The 17,871-nt window shown below is 37.3% G+C and overlaps 5 protein-coding genes across 10 annotated transcripts in view; 2 read left to right on the forward strand and 3 right to left on the reverse strand.

Moving 5' to 3' along the window:
* LOC134750242 (flotillin-2) overlaps positions 1–17,871 on the reverse strand; it is a 470,025-nt gene that overhangs the window by 56,108 nt on the left and 396,046 nt on the right. The window lies entirely within an intron of this gene.
* LOC134750405 (glutathione S-transferase 1-like) lies at positions 383–6,771 on the forward strand. Of its 2 annotated transcripts, none has more exons than XM_063685577.1 (9): positions 383–586; positions 1,173–1,311; positions 3,011–3,069; positions 3,648–3,795; positions 4,334–4,530; positions 4,802–4,899; positions 5,207–5,302; positions 5,612–5,686; positions 6,562–6,744. In XM_063685577.1, the coding sequence occupies exons 1-9, from the start codon at positions 555–557 to the stop codon at positions 6,600–6,602; spliced, it is 885 nt and encodes a 294-aa protein (XP_063541647.1). In that variant the 5' UTR covers positions 383–554; the 3' UTR covers positions 6,603–6,744. The 2 variants fall into 2 exon arrangements, with proteins under 2 accessions (XP_063541647.1, XP_063541646.1); XM_063685576.1 differs by having other exon boundaries at positions 385–586; positions 6,624–6,771.
* On the reverse strand, positions 7,196–9,645 carry LOC134750248 (NADH dehydrogenase [ubiquinone] 1 alpha subcomplex subunit 7-like). The gene is made up of 4 exons (XM_063685398.1): positions 9,486–9,645; positions 9,312–9,400; positions 8,050–8,148; positions 7,196–7,346 (listed from the first exon to the last, which is right to left on the reverse strand). The coding sequence occupies exons 1-4, from the start codon at positions 9,555–9,557 to the stop codon at positions 7,277–7,279; spliced, it is 330 nt and encodes a 109-aa protein (XP_063541468.1). The 5' UTR covers positions 9,558–9,645; the 3' UTR covers positions 7,196–7,276.
* On the reverse strand, positions 10,898–12,108 carry LOC134750179 (uncharacterized). The gene is made up of 3 exons (XM_063685304.1): positions 12,044–12,108; positions 11,500–11,740; positions 10,898–11,105 (listed from the first exon to the last, which is right to left on the reverse strand). The coding sequence occupies exons 1-3, from the start codon at positions 12,089–12,091 to the stop codon at positions 10,918–10,920; spliced, it is 477 nt and encodes a 158-aa protein (XP_063541374.1). The 5' UTR covers positions 12,092–12,108; the 3' UTR covers positions 10,898–10,917.
* LOC134750240 (vanin-like protein 1) overlaps positions 15,306–17,871 on the forward strand; it is a 37,095-nt gene continuing 34,529 nt past the window's right edge. The window contains exon 1 of the mRNA XM_063685388.1: positions 15,306–15,309. The gene's annotated coding sequence lies outside the window, so the exon portion shown is untranslated. The remainder of the gene's footprint in view (positions 15,310–17,871) is intronic.

Here is a 17,871-nt window from a genome sequence, read left to right on the forward strand (position 1 = left end):
ATCAAGCGTTGTTGGATTTTCGACTTTAATCAGTAATCAGTAATTTATTGCTTTCATAGGTACAATAAGGTCTTACATTAAAATGGTGATCATGCTATGAACCCTGTAAGGGCACTGCAAATTAAGCACGCAACTTACAATTCTATAATATTGGTCGTTAAATCAAATCTAGCTTGCGGATAGACTTGTGCCTCGTGCTTTCTTATCGCGCGTTGAAAAAGCGCTCGTACTTATGGGGCCTAAAGATTCTTTGCAAGTTGTAGGGTATAAGTAGTTTACACCAAGTCTACACGATTTGGAGTTTTTTTTTTATCACGCCATGAAGTTCTAATCTTTTTGTTCTTGAAAACATAGATTTAACATATACAGAAAACAGAAAAAAAACTAATACTATGTCAAAAAAATAGAAAAATATTTTAATTTTTTTACGAAATCAAGAAGTGTAAATATGAATAAATAAAAAATATAAATAAGCCGCGACAAACAAAATGTAATATCACTTTCAGTTTGTCGCAAAATAGTTTTCAATTTTGTTATGTTCCAGTGAAATCAAAATGGGTGGCGGGTCTAGTAGACCCTCATTAAAGTTAGTACCTACTAACCTTTAGCACTTCCATCGCTTTACCTACTTAGATCAAAAATCAAAATATGGGCCAATCATACACCGCAGGTTTCCAAACTTTTTGATCCGAGGGTAGGGCCACCCCACGGCTCAGCTCTCCCGCTTTCTTTCCACAGACCAATATATTAAGGGCTCGCGGGCCGTTCTTTAGAGACTTCGGGTACTAATACCGTTAAGTTCCTCATTATTGCCTGCCATGCGATGATATGATAGAACATTAACAGCAAAGGCATAACGTAGGTACGTCGAGGGGTCGAGACCAGTGAGACCAGCCACGAGACCAGCGGATGTGATATCGAGTCGGCAGAAAAGTTTCCTCTAAGTTCCACGGACGCAATTCACGCAATAACGCACACCCAATTTCATACAAAATGTATGAAAATAGAGTCTTCGCGGAAAGAAAAGAGTCGTGGAATATAAGTTATATTTATACGTAAGCCCTAAGGGAACCAATGCATTCTATGACTTCTTCTCTTTCCGCATAGACTAACCCCAAAGACTGACATTTCTAAGAGCTGGCACTCGAGGGATTGACACATTTATTTTTCAGACACTGCACGTTATGGAAAGCCGATCGAAGTCCTGCGTGCCGTGCCGTCATGATGGCTTTAGATGCCATGAACATCGATGTACGTGAAGTTGACGTCAATTTGGACAAGGGAGAACATAGGAGTGCAGAGATCACGGCGGTATGACTTTTAGTTTCCTTGTGTCGCTATGTGTAGACAATATACCGATACTACGGGCATTGTGAATGTCAGTCGTATTACGTGTGACCCTACTCACATATATTATAATTTATATCAAAGAAAATAGATAGTATAGAGGGTTATTGTCATAGTAAATTTTGTAGTCACAGTAAATTTACTGCCATCTATCGACACAGGTTTAAAACTAAAAATATCAAAAGACGTATATATATATTTATGTCGCAGGCATTTTGTACAAACGGAGCCATCATTTACAAACGCGAAGCGGTTTGTAATGTAAAAAGTCGGCATTATGTAAAATACCATACGGCATTAACGCCGCCGTCTACATATTGTCGCGCGATTTTGGTCGAATAAGGGCTACCGCGTTTAATTTCGCCGCAAGGGGCGCTAGTATAGATGGAGATGCGCAGCTGAAAATAGTCTTCGTCTAAACTGACCATATACCTACTTTATAAATCATGAATCATAAATCTTTATTTGCATTAGATATAGTACTTACAGATCTTAGGTAGAGATATAGTATATACAGGTCCATATATCTAGACTTAAATAAGTCATGCAAATTTTACATTTTTAGCTTACTCGCTAAACTAACCTATGTTACATGCTCACATTATTAAAATATTCAGTGGTACTATAAAAGCATTTTTGTACTAGCCAAGTAAATAGTTTTTGCCTTAATTTTTTGAGGGGTAGTTCTCTTAATTGCTCTGGTAAATGATTGAATATCTTAATACACATGGCGTAACAATTTCTACCCCTCATTGCAGTGTGCATTTTTGGAAGCACGAGTCTATCCGGATATCGTGTGTTTATATTTACTACTTCTCTTTTCTTTATGAACATTTCATTGTGCAGCTTAACAAATATACACACTTCATAAATGTACAGTGAGTGTACTGTTAGTAAATTTAAGCTAACAAAATATTCCTTGCAGGATGTTGGTATGTGAATGTTGGCTATTGCTCTTACACATTGCTTTTGCGCTAGAAAAGTACGATGAATTTGTACAGAATTTCCCCATATTAATATCCCGTATCGCAAATTGGACCGTACAAAACCATGGTATGCTCTTACGGCGGTTTTTTTATCCGCTACTCTTGTTAGTCGCCATAGGACATATGCAAACCGATTAATTTTAGAGCAAACCTTGTCAACATGCTGTTTCCAACTACAGTGATCATCCAGCACGAAGCCAAGAAAAGTAGTACTATCGCATTCTTTTAAATTGTGATCGTTATATAAAACAGTGAGATTCATCTTTCTCCCCCTTTGGTTGATAAATTGAATATACTTGGTTTTTTCGAGGTTCACTTGCAGATTATAAGCTTTAAGCCATTGTATTATGTCAATAATGGCAACTAATGGTATTATTAATTGATTCATTGTAGTTCTGACTATTATTATCCGGGATAACTACCGATATATCATCTGCAAATAATGTGCAATCGTAGTTAGTAATTAATGGCTTATTATTATTTATTCCTTAAATTAAGACAGGCTACATGTTAAATTGTACTTAATATCACCTCAACCCGTTATCAGGCTGAGAGATATATCTCCCACATACGGCACTTGTCATTTTGAGACTGACATCCAATTGTCAATTTTGAACTGTCCCCTTGTGTGTGTACAACAGTTTGTGCCCTTAACTTACTCTACTGTTGTTTCACAGATGAACCCTCGTCAAACTTTGCCAATTTTAAAGGATAAAGATTTAGTACTAAGTGACAGGTAATAATTTTCTGCAGTTCCACTGAAACTTCTGCTGAGTTCCTTCCAATCCTTAAACACGCCAGCGATTCCTTCAGCTTCTTGTGTCCCAATAAATGTGCTGTTTTGAAGGGTACTAAGGTACTAACTGATATTTAGGGACCTACTAGCACAATCTTATTATATTCTAGTAGAGTCAGTTACTTTAAACGTCAAACTCCCGTGAAATGATGTCGTTTAAAATAACACTAGCACAGTCTGTGCTATCAAAATTGCTGCCGAATAAGGGCCGGTTGCACCAAACCGTCGGTTACCGTTAAAGCGTTCGCTAAATTTTATTGTATGGGAATTTTCATAGTTCGGTGCTCAGTGATGTTGATCAGTTTGTCAAGTGTGGTTGGTGCAACTGGCACTTAGTCCGGTGACACTATCGTCTTTCGTCTCAGTTAGTGCGCATGTACAGTCTGGCAAAAAAGTGGCAACACTACAGTGTCGTCCCGTTTTCTAGATTGATTTGAAAGGGACGACACTACAGTGTTGCCACTTTTTAATTTCTTCTCTTTTCTGCCAGACAATTCGTTCATCCATTTATTTTACAGCAACGCCATAGCAACATATATGGCATCACGTTACGGCTCTGCCGCAGCGAACATGTTATTACCCACCGACCCGGCCGGCCGGGCGCTAGTAGAACAGTATATGCACTTCAACAGTAGTGTCCTCTACCCGCAGTATAAAGCCGCTTCGGTAAGTACTCGCCAGTCATTATCCCTTACATGGCGACCTAGCCGCCGCCACATGTTGCCAATCGACCCGTCTAGGAACTTATTGAGCAGTTAGGCTTATTTACAATACAATTCAATAGTAGCGTGCTCAGTAAATATGAGTATTAATTTAGTTTAGGTGACCATAGGATACAAACATCTGAAATACGGACGGCACATTAAGCGTTCCAAAAGGCATTCTTTTGCACTCTAAATGCCCATCTGATGTGCCAAATGTGTATCTTACACATTTGTCTCAATCTGGGATAGCAATCAGCAGACACAAAACACAATGATTCATGATCTATTCCATCAAAGTTACATTAATTAACTACAATTTTTTACTTGCAAATCTCCCAATTCACACGCTCGCTGCAACTATTATTGGATTAGAACTCGTAATTAAGCATACTTTCATCGCGTCTTTCAGCCCAATGCCGCAGTGAGGGTGTTTATTTACCTACTTGTCTAAAAACTACATGGTAAAAGGCTTTGAATCATTTCTGCCCATTTACTTCCAGAATCCAATCCTCTACCAGAACTGTCGTGTGATCGCCATGCCAACTTTCTGCGAGATCCACTGCGCTTACTACGACATGGAGAACATGTTGAAAGACCGGCCGTGGTTCAACCGTGGCAACTGGCCGTCAATGGGCGACATCATGCTAGCGGCCACGGTCAGCACCCTGCACATATTGGTGCCGATACAAAAGAAAAAGTAAGTAAAAACTTCTTTCACTCTTGAAGCAGCGAAGATCGGGGAGAGTATATTTCCACCTTACAGAAAACCGGAGTTACCAAATAACACGGGGTAAAACTATTTACAATACTGGTGTATTTTGTTTTAGGTACTAGAGAATCGGATATAGATCACTTAAGCTCCTTGAGGTTTTAGCAGATATTATCTAAATGCATTAAGGTGATGAGTAATTAATGAGTTTCCCCAAAATTTAAAGTACAAAAAAACTAACATTTTTCTAAATCAACAGATATCCAAAACTGGCTTCTTGGCTCTTTCGCATGTCTGAGCGCAATTTCTACATTACGGCGAATAAGAACGGTCTCGCTGAATTCGCGAAAAGAATAAGTAAGTCCCTTATTGGCTATAATACAACTGGCATGTTAGGTTTTTATCTTTTATTGGCTATGTGTGTGTGTGTGTTTTATTGTCGAAGTGGGTGTGGGAACTAGGAACAACAGTCGCGCTCGACGAAGCAAAAATGTAAATCTTCATGGGATTACATTACATTGTCAACTACCAAAAATGTACCTAAGCCACATACTTTGGTCAATTTGTCAAATATGTGAACGTATAAGTAAATCGTATAAGGGACTTAGACGTCGCGGAACAAAAGGATTAGTAATTTAATTTCCATTTCATTGTATTGTTCCAGATATTGTGGAGAGTCACCCAATACTGAAAGAAACGCAGGAGATTTATAAAGCAGCGCATCCTGAACCTGAACAGAAACAAATCAAACAGCAAGAAGGTAACTTTGTTGACTCGATACCAATGTCTTACTCTAAAGGCCACATGCGATATAAGACTGACAATAAAATTGATTGTATTTTTTTTAACTGTCAGTCCGAATAAGTGCTAAATGGTCATGTATAAAAATTTAACCCACATCAACTTGCCACAGCCTTTAATACTACGAGATCTAGTCTTGCCCGACACAAAATTAGGGTCTCGAAGTTTCGTTTGTGCATCAAATTTTTAAGTAGGTACTTAAACTTTCCATATTTCAAGGTATTTTAGACACACAAGTCGATAACATGGTACATTTTGTTAACATTAGATAAAGGAGACAGCAACGATGCTGCAGTTATCATGGATTCGCGGAAGTCAGTTGACAAGCCAGCTAAGTACAAAGGTATGTACCTAACTCATATTTACATACAAATTCGAATTCCTATTTTTTTTATGTTATTACGGCAAAGCTATAATTTATAGAATGACAGTATTGATTAGGGTAAACTGCAATCAGAGGTGTAATTAGACCAACTGAAGCCTGTAGTAAATTCATCGAATTGGAGCGAATTGGGGCCCCTCGACGGGCCCGTGGCATTTTGCCCGAAACCTTCTAAAGTTGGGGCCAGTAATTGGCTCCAATAACTATTATTGAAAGGAGACCGACTTTAGATTGATAGTTTGTTTACACAACCCGTGTTTTGCCTTAGCCGGTTTTCTACGGAATAAAAAGTATTTAAGTAATTAATATGCAATATTATCAAATGTAAACTGGAAAATAAACACAAATACACACACGACACATCGACACGACGAAATACACGAGTATCAAATGTGTCAAAATTATTAAAGGACATTTGGGTGCCGTGACCAGGATATATTTAAAAGTACGTTAAGTTACACAAATTACTGGCAAAACTTTACTGAATGTACTTAATTAATTTCTTATTTTTCCGCCAAGGAAATAAAGGTGTATGCAGTAAGGATAAGATTATTGAAAGAAAACTTTTAATGTTCCCTTTTATCTTCAAAATGGTTTGAAGAGCGATTTAGTTGCGGTTTTCTGAATAGAGATTCATACATCTGTGAGCGCCACTTGCACCACCGCACTAACCCAAAGTGTCAAATTGTACTGGTAACCATGGTAACTCCTAAGGTTCAACCGGTTAACTCCGGGTTTCTGAATGGTGCAAGTGGCCCTGAGAGTTCTTAGAATAGGTTTTAATTCACTTGAGGGCACTGCTATGATTTATATCATAGTTATTTCTACTCTTATAGGTTGCACTATAAGAGTCAAGTCTAAGATCTACCAGCCTTGAACAGACTTTTGTTTGTGTCAGGTGAGAAATGTTGTTACCTCGCGGATTTGCAAGACCTTCGCAACCCGAGTCCCAAGACCAAGCCTAAAACTGAATGAGGGGACTGATCTGCTACCCATACTTACAAATTGAAGATTAGAGCAAAATTCATGTTACTTGCCATTTTTGAAATTAAATCTTATATTTTAAAGTTAAGTTAAAATTTAGAAGCATTAAAAAAATTGTGTTTTTTTTTGTTACAACACAGTCTTGTTCTCATGTTATTTGGTGTTGCTGTTGATGTCTAGTTGTATTGTAAAATGACATTAATATGAATCTTATTTTATGAAAGTTTTTGTGGAATTATTTGATTTACTTGTTACCAACTTTTGCTGAAATATATGATTAATTTATTCTCTGTTTGGCTACTTTAGTATCTTGTAGTAACAACTTGTTGTCGGTTATCTGAAATATGAGAAAAAAAATCACGATTTACGAATTCCAACAACTAAATAAGATTAAATTTCCAGAATTACTAACAATGCATGTGTGTGTGTGTGTGTGTGTGTACTTAAGCTTTATATAAAGAGGACATAATTAATCTATTACGAATCGCGTAATTATAATGAATCTAAATTTATTTAACTTAAAACTTTACAGCATAGTAATATGGTTGATAATAATTTGATTTGTCTCTAATAGTGCTTGTCCCATTGGTATAGTTGTCCAGGGGTGGGAGCTACCGTTGCCGCCTTCTTGGGTGCACTGAAAAAAAAAATTGCAACTGTCAGACAATTTCACAATAACTGGTGTATTATTATTTATTCCCGCCTCATGATGATGTTTTTTTTAATGATATAGGAGGCATAAGAGCAGACGAATCGCCTGATGGTAAGCGATTACCGTCGCCCATGGACACCTGCAACACCAGGGGTTGTGAGTACGTTGCAAGTAAGCAGCAGTTTTGATTTCATGGTTTGTTGTAAAAACAAACTGGAAAATATCAATTTTCCACTTGCTTCTTTGTCGAAGAATTTGGTCAAACACAGTCAAATAGACGCCCCTAAAGGGGCTTCTAAACGGGCCATATTTTCACTGCAATATGTGGCCGGCAACTATTGGTGTCCCTCCCTTACGGGGCCTGTAGATGGGCCACATTTTCACTGCAATATGTGGCCCGTCTACAGGCTTCTTAGGCAATACAAGAAGTTTCTTCTTATAGATTTACTAATATCTGTATTCTGTGTAATATTGGGTATTGACCTAAAATTGAAATAAATTCCTATACCTTCAGAAGTTTTATATTAGTTACTTTTCATGGGTAAACAAGTAAACTGATTTTGTAACTTTATTTTATAAAATCTCTTCTCTCGGGAAGGAGGGGAAATGACAGATCAAATCCCATGCGTGTGAGAGGTCCAGCTATTCTACTCATAATAATAAATGCATAGTCACATTGGACACATACCCCTTGTCTGAGCTAGCTTCAATGAGCACTTTGGTGACATCTATCGGCGGAACTACGTCGCGGCGTGCGTCTCTTGTATAGTAGTAATTCTGGGAGTGCCTGGAAAATACAATGCAACGTTTTTTTATAACATGAACACCTAAACTTATTGTGAGTAGTTACGCCCACCAAAACATCTATCCGAGACCCTGAAACCATTGTTTTGTTGAATTTCATTCCCTTAGTTAATCAATAAAAGTTAAGAATAGATTGTGGAATATATACAAAAATTTGTATGTATATATTCCTTTCAGGAGGCTATAACTGTTATGGAATATATGTATTGGCAAAGTAACTTCACACTTTCAAGTAAAGTTTATATCAGCTTACTAGCATGTTGCATCTTGGTATACGAGTATGCAGAATGGGCATTATTTGAATACATTTTTATCGGAATAATCATTTGAAGAATAATTTATTCACTATTTTCTTATTCCCGAATGATTTATTCGCGGATGATTTAATCGCGAATAATTTATCCGCAAATAAATCATTTGACTGCTTTCAAAAGCTTGTAACTACGTAATACAAGCAGATGTCACTTTTTGACAGCTTTTGTTAGAAAGGGACTGTCAATTGTATTACAAGTTACAAGCTTTTGAGAAACAGGCCCCAGGTAGTATAATAAACAAAGTTACTCACACACAATGTTAGTAACTTTCTAGCCTGGCCTAGAAAGAGACAGCTTATATATAAAAGAGTGAGAAAACCATATTTGCTTATCTTACAACGCATAATTTATATATTTATCAGTACCTATTTAGTTGCAGTGCATTGCACATCACAGTTGTTAAATCGTTCTAAACCGAGCAAAGTCAATATAGTATTCGAATAAAAAAATATTTGTGTAAAACAATCAACAGGGTAAATCATAAGAATCAAATCAATGTAATAAACGTGGTAAATTAAATTTAAAAAATCTATGAATGCAGTTTTGTTTCATTTCAAAAATAAAGGAATGCTTCTTTTGAGTGAAATTTGCTATCTCCATTGTTTAGAATAAAAATTCCATACTGACATGCATATGAATGTTTAAAAGATTTTTATATGCATTTATTTTAACAAGACACATGGTGCAAAAAACCTATCCTTACAAATATTACATTTGTACGTATTATTGAATAAATAATTACGTGTAAACTATAGATAGATGCTTGACGAAGTATGAATACAAAGGAATCGTCATTTTCAATTTGTTGTTTGAAAACATAGCAGAAACTTACTTGTGGGCAACACCATCGGGAATTGCTGGCGGTGGTTGAGTCCTGTCAGCCAGGAATGGCTCGAACCTCAAGGCGTTGGTATGCTTTCGCTATAAATAATAATGAAAAAGACGTAGTATTCATCAACATTGATTTAGATTACATAATAAGAAAAACAATCAAAAAATTACTTACGCCAAGCAAAAAATTCCTCAAAGCTTGCATGATTGGTGAAATATCACGCAAAGCCACCTTAGCTTTACTCATTTTTAATATTTATTTTGTTATTTTTTTAATAAATGAGAATATCAAGTAAAGGCAAATTTAATAAATAACCTAAACCTGTGTCACTGTCAATGTCAGATTAACGTGACAGTGACAGTTCTCATTGACGTTTCGCGTTTGGTTTTTGCTTGGAAATTCTAGTGTTCAAATATAATTCATTTAACCCCTTTTACGCTAAGGATGCATACATTTTGACACTCGATTTAAGATACAGTAGGGTAACGTGAAAAACATTAATAATTATCAGGGTGCACGCTGTCAAAATCACCTTCATGCTCTTAAAAAAGGTAATCTTGTAATAAAGCAAGTTAGTACGGAAGCTGTGATGATGGCTTATCACAGTTTCGTTAGTTCAACCTTACGATATGGGATCATCTATTGGGATAATTCAATCAACAGAGAAGCCGTCTTTATCGCACAGAAAAGATGCGTGAAAGCGATTCTAGGGCTTCGCCTAACAGATAGCTGTGTACCACATTTTAAAGACCTGAAAATTCTTACATTCCCCTACCTCTACATTTTTGAAATTGCGATGTACATCAAAACAAACTCAACACTATTCAGGACGGTCTCAGAGGTATTTGCTAGAAATTCGAGGTATCCTCAGAATCTCTTTCCTGTTTCCGCAAATACTGCCCTAATGCGCAAAAGTGTGTTCTGCTTAGCTAGTAAGATTTATAACAAATTGCCTGTCCATTTCAGAATGTTACCCTTAAATCAGTTTAAGCACAAACTACTAACATTTTTAATTGATAATTGTTTTTACACCATTTCTGAATGTTTGCTGTATAATTTTAACGCTTCTGATTTGACATGGCTTTAATATTAATAATAACTAGGTATTTATATTGATATGTAAATTTATTTCGCATGTTAGTATGTAAGGAAAATATTTAAGTTTTTGTACGCCATCAGGCAGGGTATAGTGCTACTAATATTTATTTACCGCCACTGTAATCAGTTTGACATATACTCACAAATAAAAACACTTTGAACTTTGAAAGATGAAGATCTAAGCATTATGTAGAGTTTATATTTGCTTAAGTGCTTGTGAGGGTTAACTGGTGGGGCATCTAATTATACATTACTTAGTTACTTATTTAATTTTATAGCCACTCAATCAATTTCTATATTATTATTTGTTGTATTAATTCTTATTATAAAACATGATATGTGGAGTTTATAATTATTTGCTTAAGTGCTTGTGAGAGTGTAAGTGGTGAGGCATCTAATTATACATTACTTAGTTACTTTTTTAATTTTATAGCCTCTCAATCAATTTCTATAAGAATTTAATGTATTCATTCTTATAAACATGCTCTTAAGACCTAAACGGATAACCCTAATATCCTTTTGAGGTTGGATCGGGCTGTAGTCTCCGGCGACGTCCCGCGTCAAGAGAATGCGCGCGATGGCTTCGCACTCCCTGAAGGTTTAGCTTTTCGCGGCGCATCTTTTGAGAGCGCACGCGCCGCTTCCCTATCATGGGACTGAATGAATCGATGCTTTGTTCGTAATCTTGACTAATTTCTGAAATATGATACATTTCTTTAGTACGAGTAGGTTTGGGATCAGTTTAGTATTTAGTAACAACCGGGTCTTAAGGCTTTAGGGTGGCGTGGGAGATGCCATTCAAGAGGTATTCATGTTAACCTCTTAACCTCTTGATAAAGCCAATAAGCAGAAGATATCTTCATTTGCAATTTTATGTGAAGTTTTTGTCGATTTCGTTTTTGGAAATTTATCAAAATAACAGAAGCCGCGAACGCGTGGAGTCGAGTTCGCAGATCTGTGAACTCGACTCCACACTCGCGTTCGCGGCTCCGCGCCGCGATTCACGCACGAGTGTGGAGGGGGCTCGAGGTCTACAGCTCACAGAGCCACTAGTATGAATGTTCAAAATGTACTTTCGAGTACTACTTACCTTCATCTAACACCTTCGAAACTTTTCTGTGAAACCCCCGGGCAAGATCCGGATAATCTCTATTAGCTCTTGCAAGTTCCTGTATCGTATCCTGAAAATCTCGATTAGCTCTTGCAATTTCCTGCACCGTATCCTGATAGTCATGATGGATAAGTGTGTCCAGCAGTTTTTGTGACTTTTTGAAGTACCCCAGGGCCATGTATTCTGGCTCGGTTGAAAATGTGTTTCGGCAACTGGTACGCTAAAGAAACAAAGCAAACCATCCTTATTAAATGAAGTCAATACGTGGCTAAAGGGCTCATAGATTCAACAAATTTGTGAAGATTTGTTTATGCATAAGTCTAAAATTTTAAACCTTCTGGTTGTTGTGTTGATTTTCCAACCCTCCTTCCGTTTTGGCCACGTCAATATTTAAAATGTTCTTCACAAGTTTCACAACACGCATATCGTGCTAATTAAACACGAAGAAATTTAATTTCAACGCGCATCCATTGCACCATAGAGGAAAGACTACAGACAGGTTTCTTGATGAATTTGATGATACCTCAATTGCGGCTAAGATGACGAGGAGCAACCTCCACCAAACGGCCATCACGCGTCAATTCAAGATTCCGTGTAAAAGAAAATCACTGTTTTTATTGAGAACTTGATGCTCGGAAAAGGGTGGGGCTTCATTGTGCAAAGAAACATTTGTTTCATGCTCTATTTTTTATTATGCTGTTCTATAGATACCTACAGCTAAGAGCTAAGAGCAGGTGAACTTTTCAACGGGTGGGGGGGGGGGGTGGAGTGAAAAAAGGTCACCTGATATAAACTTGACTGTAATAAAATACTGATTGGCTGAGGTTGACTTTCCTAAAGCGTTTAAATAATTTTCTGAATATCTGATTTTGCATGGGGATTCCATTCCCTTGTTTCGTTTGTGTGACGTCGGGCATGTACTCATTTATCACTAACCATGTTAACTTATCTTCTCTTCAAACTGTAAGGTGTATAATTTAGAAACGAAATCTAATCAAAAGATAAAATTATAAATATCAACAACGTAGAGAGCAAGCATTTTGCATTACCAAGCATGCCGTTATTTGAAAATTAATGTCCAACTCCGTTGAGCCGGAATAATCGGATACGGAACAAGGTTTTTTTTAAATAATATACCTGGGTTGTTAATTAAACTGAGTCCCCACCCTAAAAAACAATACTCATCGAATTAGGCCGTGCCATTATACCTCACTCTCGCTCGTGCTGGACAATGATGTTTTGAATAAACAAGACATCTTATTCCTGTAAACAAATACGTTTATTGAACTGTCTCACACCAGACTTATTTCAATTTCCACACTCAACTCAATGCAACGTGTAATTTAGTTAAGACTTTCTTTAACTATTCAGTTCTCACCATACTTACCTACAGATCTGCAGCGCAATGTGTGTTTTGATTTCCTATACAATTAGTAGCCAATGTTTTGTGGGGTCTACCCTTCTAGACACAAAAAAGCATTTAGAAAATTTCGGATCTATAAAAGAGGGTCATTAATAGAATATCAGGAAGTCTGCAAGTCTCCATAAAGCTCCTAATGTCTTAGAAGACTCCAAACTCCAAAGTGAAGTGGAGAATTTATACGTAACGAGTCGGGGCGGGGCGGTGCGTGGCCGTTCTGTATGATAAATATTGTCTGTGATAATACTAATTACTTATTCTGTGGTAAGGGTAACGTCTAGGTCTCTAGGTCGTTGGTTAGTCAAAAAAATTCAAGTCCGATTGTACCCTGTCTTATAACGACCCTCGTGAAAGTCGTGAATGGAGGATAAACATAAGCATATTGTTTTATTGCGAAGTATAATATTAAAACCATATATTTAGATCCTACTTTGCCTAACGTCCAGCACTACAGTGATGCCTGATCGTGTCCTTCTAAAACTGCCTGTTCACGAAGCAAACTGCTGATAATGTGGTATCTGAGTGGTCGCATGTTGGCAAATTATCTGGGGTCAACTGTGAAAACAAATGAATATAGTGTCAAGATACCACGAGTCCATAAAACTGGTTGAAACCACTTTTGTTGACCGTCTTTGGTGCTCCAATAAATAATAGCAAGTCATTGTTCGAGGGAGTGTAGATATTGGTAGTAGGTATCTAGTTTATTTATAATCAGTTACTACGTCGACTTTGCTTTTATATCAGTCAGTTTTGAAATATACCGTAAGAGCATATACCAGCTTCTTACATGGCTATTAAATTAGAAGGGGTTAAAAAAAGCGATGGAATGCTCTTTAGACGTGTCTATCTAGCAAAAATCAAAGCCTATTTTTGAATTATTATCTATTTATTATATCAATTATATGTATTTAAAGGACTGGCCAATATTTGAGAGAAGACTATATAACTAAGGGTCAAACATTATTTGTAAAATTATCCGCCCAAATTACGTAGGTTGTTTGTGGTAATATGTCAGCTACTCAGACTCGTCTGAGGTCAGCCGTTTTTAATCTTCTTCTTAATTTAGCTGCATAACAATCATGTTAGGGATACCATATGAAAATATCATAATTTTATGGGTAATTTTGACCTCGAAGTTTTTTCGTATTTCTAATTCCAAAAAATAAAATAAACAAATGTTGTGAAGATTAAATGTGGTGTACATTAATTGGTGTGAATAATGTGATTGTGATTTGTGATTTCATAAAATTAAAACTCATAATACATTTTATGTTACGTTTTATTTACTAAACATGTTTAGTTTTGTACCACCTGCGCGAATTATAGGAGGTATTTCATTGTTCATACGCCTAAAAAGAACGGCCCATTGACATTTTATTCAACAATTTTAATACCGTCAAACTTTGCCTCCAGGGTAATCGCCCCAACGTGATATCAAATATTGGGGTATTTTTTACCAATATGGTATCCCCACGTTTAGGACGTCATCTATGTCTATCCCTTACGGGCGCACGCGGTAGGCCGCATCTATGTAATGCTAGGTCTATGGACCACCATCAACAGAGGCGCCAACTGGTGAGCAAAAAAACGATAGCCCTCATAAAGTCGTGTTTACACATTTTTGAGCCTTTTGTCTGGATCGATATTTTTGCTTTCGACTGTACGTAGAAGGCGTGGTCGCGTGCGTCCATGAGGGACAGAACATAATTACGCAATGTGATAACGACAATATGACTGGTCGAGTTTATTTGTTGCCCACCATTTGCCCACCATAAAGCGTACCATAGCTGGTCAAGCAAATCTTGTCAGTACAAAAAGGCGGCAAATTTAAAAAATTGTAGGCGCGAAGGGATATCGTCCCATAGAAAATTTGAATTTCGCGCCTTTTTCTACTGACAATATTTGCTTGACCAGCTATAAATTTACGGTGGGGAATTAAAAAAATGTGAGACTGTGACAAAGACAAACAATAGTAGCGCTTTCTCTGCTACTCTACTGAAAGATACATAAGACTATCCGGTCCCGTTCGGCATTTCCCCCCGCCCCTCATGCCTGATCCAGTTATACTAGATTCATGTTTTTTTTGCGTTCTTCTGTGCCATCTCTCATACCATGCTACCTTTATTGTCTTTTCTCGATTGTGGTGTGACCACATGGTTGTGGATGTCCTCAAGCCTTTGTTTTGTTAAGCTTTTATCCTACTTTCTAAAATTTACTTTTTTTAAGGTTAGTTATAATTAAATATCACCAATGCCAATTTTTCTGACACAGCGGCAGTCTACACGACCCCTGGGTACCACCTATAGCGTCCAGTAAACTGAACAATACCAGAATTGCTATTTTCTTGACCCCAATGTCCTTTTATCACGATGGATGTTTACAGTTTAATAGTCCGCGAACCGGCTTGAACTGGTTGGATTCGCAAGTCATTTGCTATCATAATTTATGTTCCATTTAGGGATCGTTAATGCTGTATGCCGATACTATATGTAAGAACCAATAATACTTTCATTACATTACGTTAAGGGCCCTCCACACTCATGCGCGAATCGCGAATTCGCGAACGTAAGTGTGGCGTCGATTTCGCAGATTATTCACGCCTTCGCGCCTAGTTCCCCGTTTTTGTCGGTTTATTAGCCCGCGTCAAAGGAGGCGCGAAGTGCGAACTGGCAAGACTCCACATTACACACTATTTTGACTCATATGTGGCAAGATAAATAATAATTATATTATATAAAGCGGCTATATTTTACGGTTTTACAACAAAACAAAATGGAAAAATAGCTAAATCACGTATGATGCCCTATGGCATTTATCTATATAAGTAGATAACTAGCAGTTAAGCTCGACAAGCTGATGCTTTTCCGCCAACTTGGCGAGAACCAAACTGCGAAGTCGCCGTGGAGTTTGTGAGTGTGGAGTCATACGTACGTCAACGTCGCGACATGTTCTCTCCGTGAAGTCGCGCCGCGATTCTCACATAGTCTAGAGGGGCCTTTACGGTTACGAATAAGAAATAGTTATTTACGATACAAGTGCGGAAAAGAGGAAATTCGAAACGAGTGGCGATAAATTTAAACACGACCGCAGGGAGTGTTTTAAATCGACACGAATTGCGAATTAACTTTTCGCACGTGTATCGTACAACGTTTTACAGTACATATGGCCCTTTAAACTTTCGACATATGCACGAAAAGTGCCCATTCCCGCACTAGTGCGAAAAAGTAGCACCATATGTACTGTAAATATTTTTAAATAATCAAAACCTGTAAGATGTTATACAGTTTATTTTACCGTTGATAATGCCAAGACTTTTCACTCCATCCCACTTGTTTCTACACTAAAAATGTGGCATTATTTTATATTTAATATTTAAGTAATGTTCCATTTGTTTATGTAATTATTGAATGCTCCATTTGTGTTAATAGAACTAGGATTAAAAATTAAATGTCGGGCCCGTTCGCAAGTGCCGATCTATTATAATAGGCACTTAACAGTAAACCAATACACTCATATCGTCGGTATAAACGAACGTATGGGGTTCTTCAAAAAAGGAGTGTACAGGTTTTTAAAGGGTCGGCAACGCGCGTGTAATAGCTCCGGTGTTGCAGGCGTCCATAGGCTACGGTAACTGCTTACCATCAGGCGGGCCGTATGCTTGATTGCCACCGACGTCGTATGAAAAAAAAAAAAAAACACGTATGGTTGGGATTCATGGGGTCTTGTGTGTTAGGCATAAAAGTAGTCTACTAGTCTACCCATGAATTAAAGTTACGGACCCGTGAGATTGTAACTATTTTTATGCCTCGCAATTTTCATGTTTACGAGTGATAATAAAATTGCCTGTGACCTGTGATAAATGAGTATCACTATGTCACCTATAATTTGGTCGATGATATTGGGTGGCTAATAACAGGTTGACCTCTAGGTAAACCTCTAGCTAATATTGGAATTGGTTATGTGTCACCGAAGTCACTTCCGAAGTGTCAAAACTGAAATTGAACTTTATGCAAATGCTCGTAGGTCTATGTTGCTCTGTGACGTGACGGATTAATCGGTCTTTGGCGTTGGACCTGCGGTGCCGATGTATCCGTCATTGGCGTACAAAAAGTTAACTTTATAGAGTTAAAGTAAAGGAAAGTAACAATTTTAATTAATAATTTTAGCTGATTTTTACTTTACAGATTCCTTAAACTCGACAAGCTTTTCTTAATACCAAAATCTGACAGTTGAATTTATCACAGACTGAAGTTAAGTGACTCAGTTATTCATAGTACGACTACGATTTCAGGCGTTTTCCCTTATCACTTATGTTATGGTTATCTCAATGTTATGACCTCTCGGATCCCATGTAATGACGTAAAGAATACTTATGTTATGGCCATGGTATTATTGATAAGCACGCTTCTCATATGTGATGTGAATTAAGTTAATATAAACAATTTACTACTTGATGTTTTTTGTTAGTTGCACACATTCGCATAAAAAAATTCATATCAAAATACAGTAAACTAGCCAGACTATAGCCAGACTAGCCCACTGCGACACAGAGACTCGTAATTTTTTTAAATTAGTGTTGTACCTATTGGCACATACAGCCACTTTGCCAGTAGAAAAAGGTGGCAAATTTAAAAAATGTGGGCTCGGCGGAGGGTTAATCTCCCATAGTAAATTTAAATTTTGCGCCTTTTTCTACTGACAAGTTGGGTGTTTGAGTATGTGTATATATAGTTGGTCAAGCAAATCTTGTCAGTAGAAAAAGGCGCAAAATTCAAATTTGCTATGAGACGATATCCCTTCGCGCCTATATTTTTAAATTTGACGCCTTTTTATGCTGATAACATTTGCTTGACCAGCTTTAGGTACAATCACAGGTACAAAGGGCCCTCCACACTCGTGCGCAAATCGCGGCGCGAAGCTGCGAACGCGAG

The sequence above is a fragment of the Cydia strobilella genome, chromosome 19, assembly GCF_947568885.1.
Source record: "Cydia strobilella chromosome 19, ilCydStro3.1, whole genome shotgun sequence".
In the NCBI taxonomy this organism is placed as follows: domain Eukaryota; kingdom Metazoa; phylum Arthropoda; class Insecta; order Lepidoptera; family Tortricidae; genus Cydia; species Cydia strobilella.

Bases quoted from the DNA above. Each gene is read 5' to 3' on its own strand.
- LOC134750405 (XM_063685576.1), top strand. From the start codon at position 555: ATGGGTGGCGGGTCTAGTAGACCCTCATTAAA. The intron at 4,531-4,801 runs GTAAGTAAAAAC...CTAAATCAACAG, and splicing joins GTGCCGATACAAAAGAAAAA to ATATCCAAAACTGGCTTCTT. The intron at 4,900-5,206 runs GTAAGTCCCTTA...GTATTGTTCCAG, and splicing joins TGAATTCGCGAAAAGAATAA to ATATTGTGGAGAGTCACCCA.
- LOC134750248 (XM_063685398.1), bottom strand. From the start codon at position 9,557: ATGAGTAAAGCTAAGGTGGCTTTGCGTGATATTTCACCAATCATGCAA. The intron at 9,401-9,485 runs GTAAGTAATTTT...TATTATTTATAG, and splicing joins TGAGGAATTTTTTGCTTGGC to CGAAAGCATACCAACGCCTT. The intron at 7,347-8,049 runs GTATGTGTCCAA...TTTTTTTTTCAG, and splicing joins GAAGCTAGCTCAGACAAGGG to TGCACCCAAGAAGGCGGCAA.
- LOC134750179 (XM_063685304.1), bottom strand. From the start codon at position 12,091: ATGGCCGTTTGGTGGAGGTTGCTCCTCGTCATCTTAGCCGCAATTGAG. The intron at 11,741-12,043 runs GTATCATCAAAT...TTGTTTCTTTAG, and splicing joins TCATCTTAGCCGCAATTGAG to CGTACCAGTTGCCGAAACAC. The intron at 11,106-11,499 runs GTAAGTAGTACT...ATCATATTTCAG, and splicing joins TTCGAAGGTGTTAGATGAAG to AAATTAGTCAAGATTACGAA.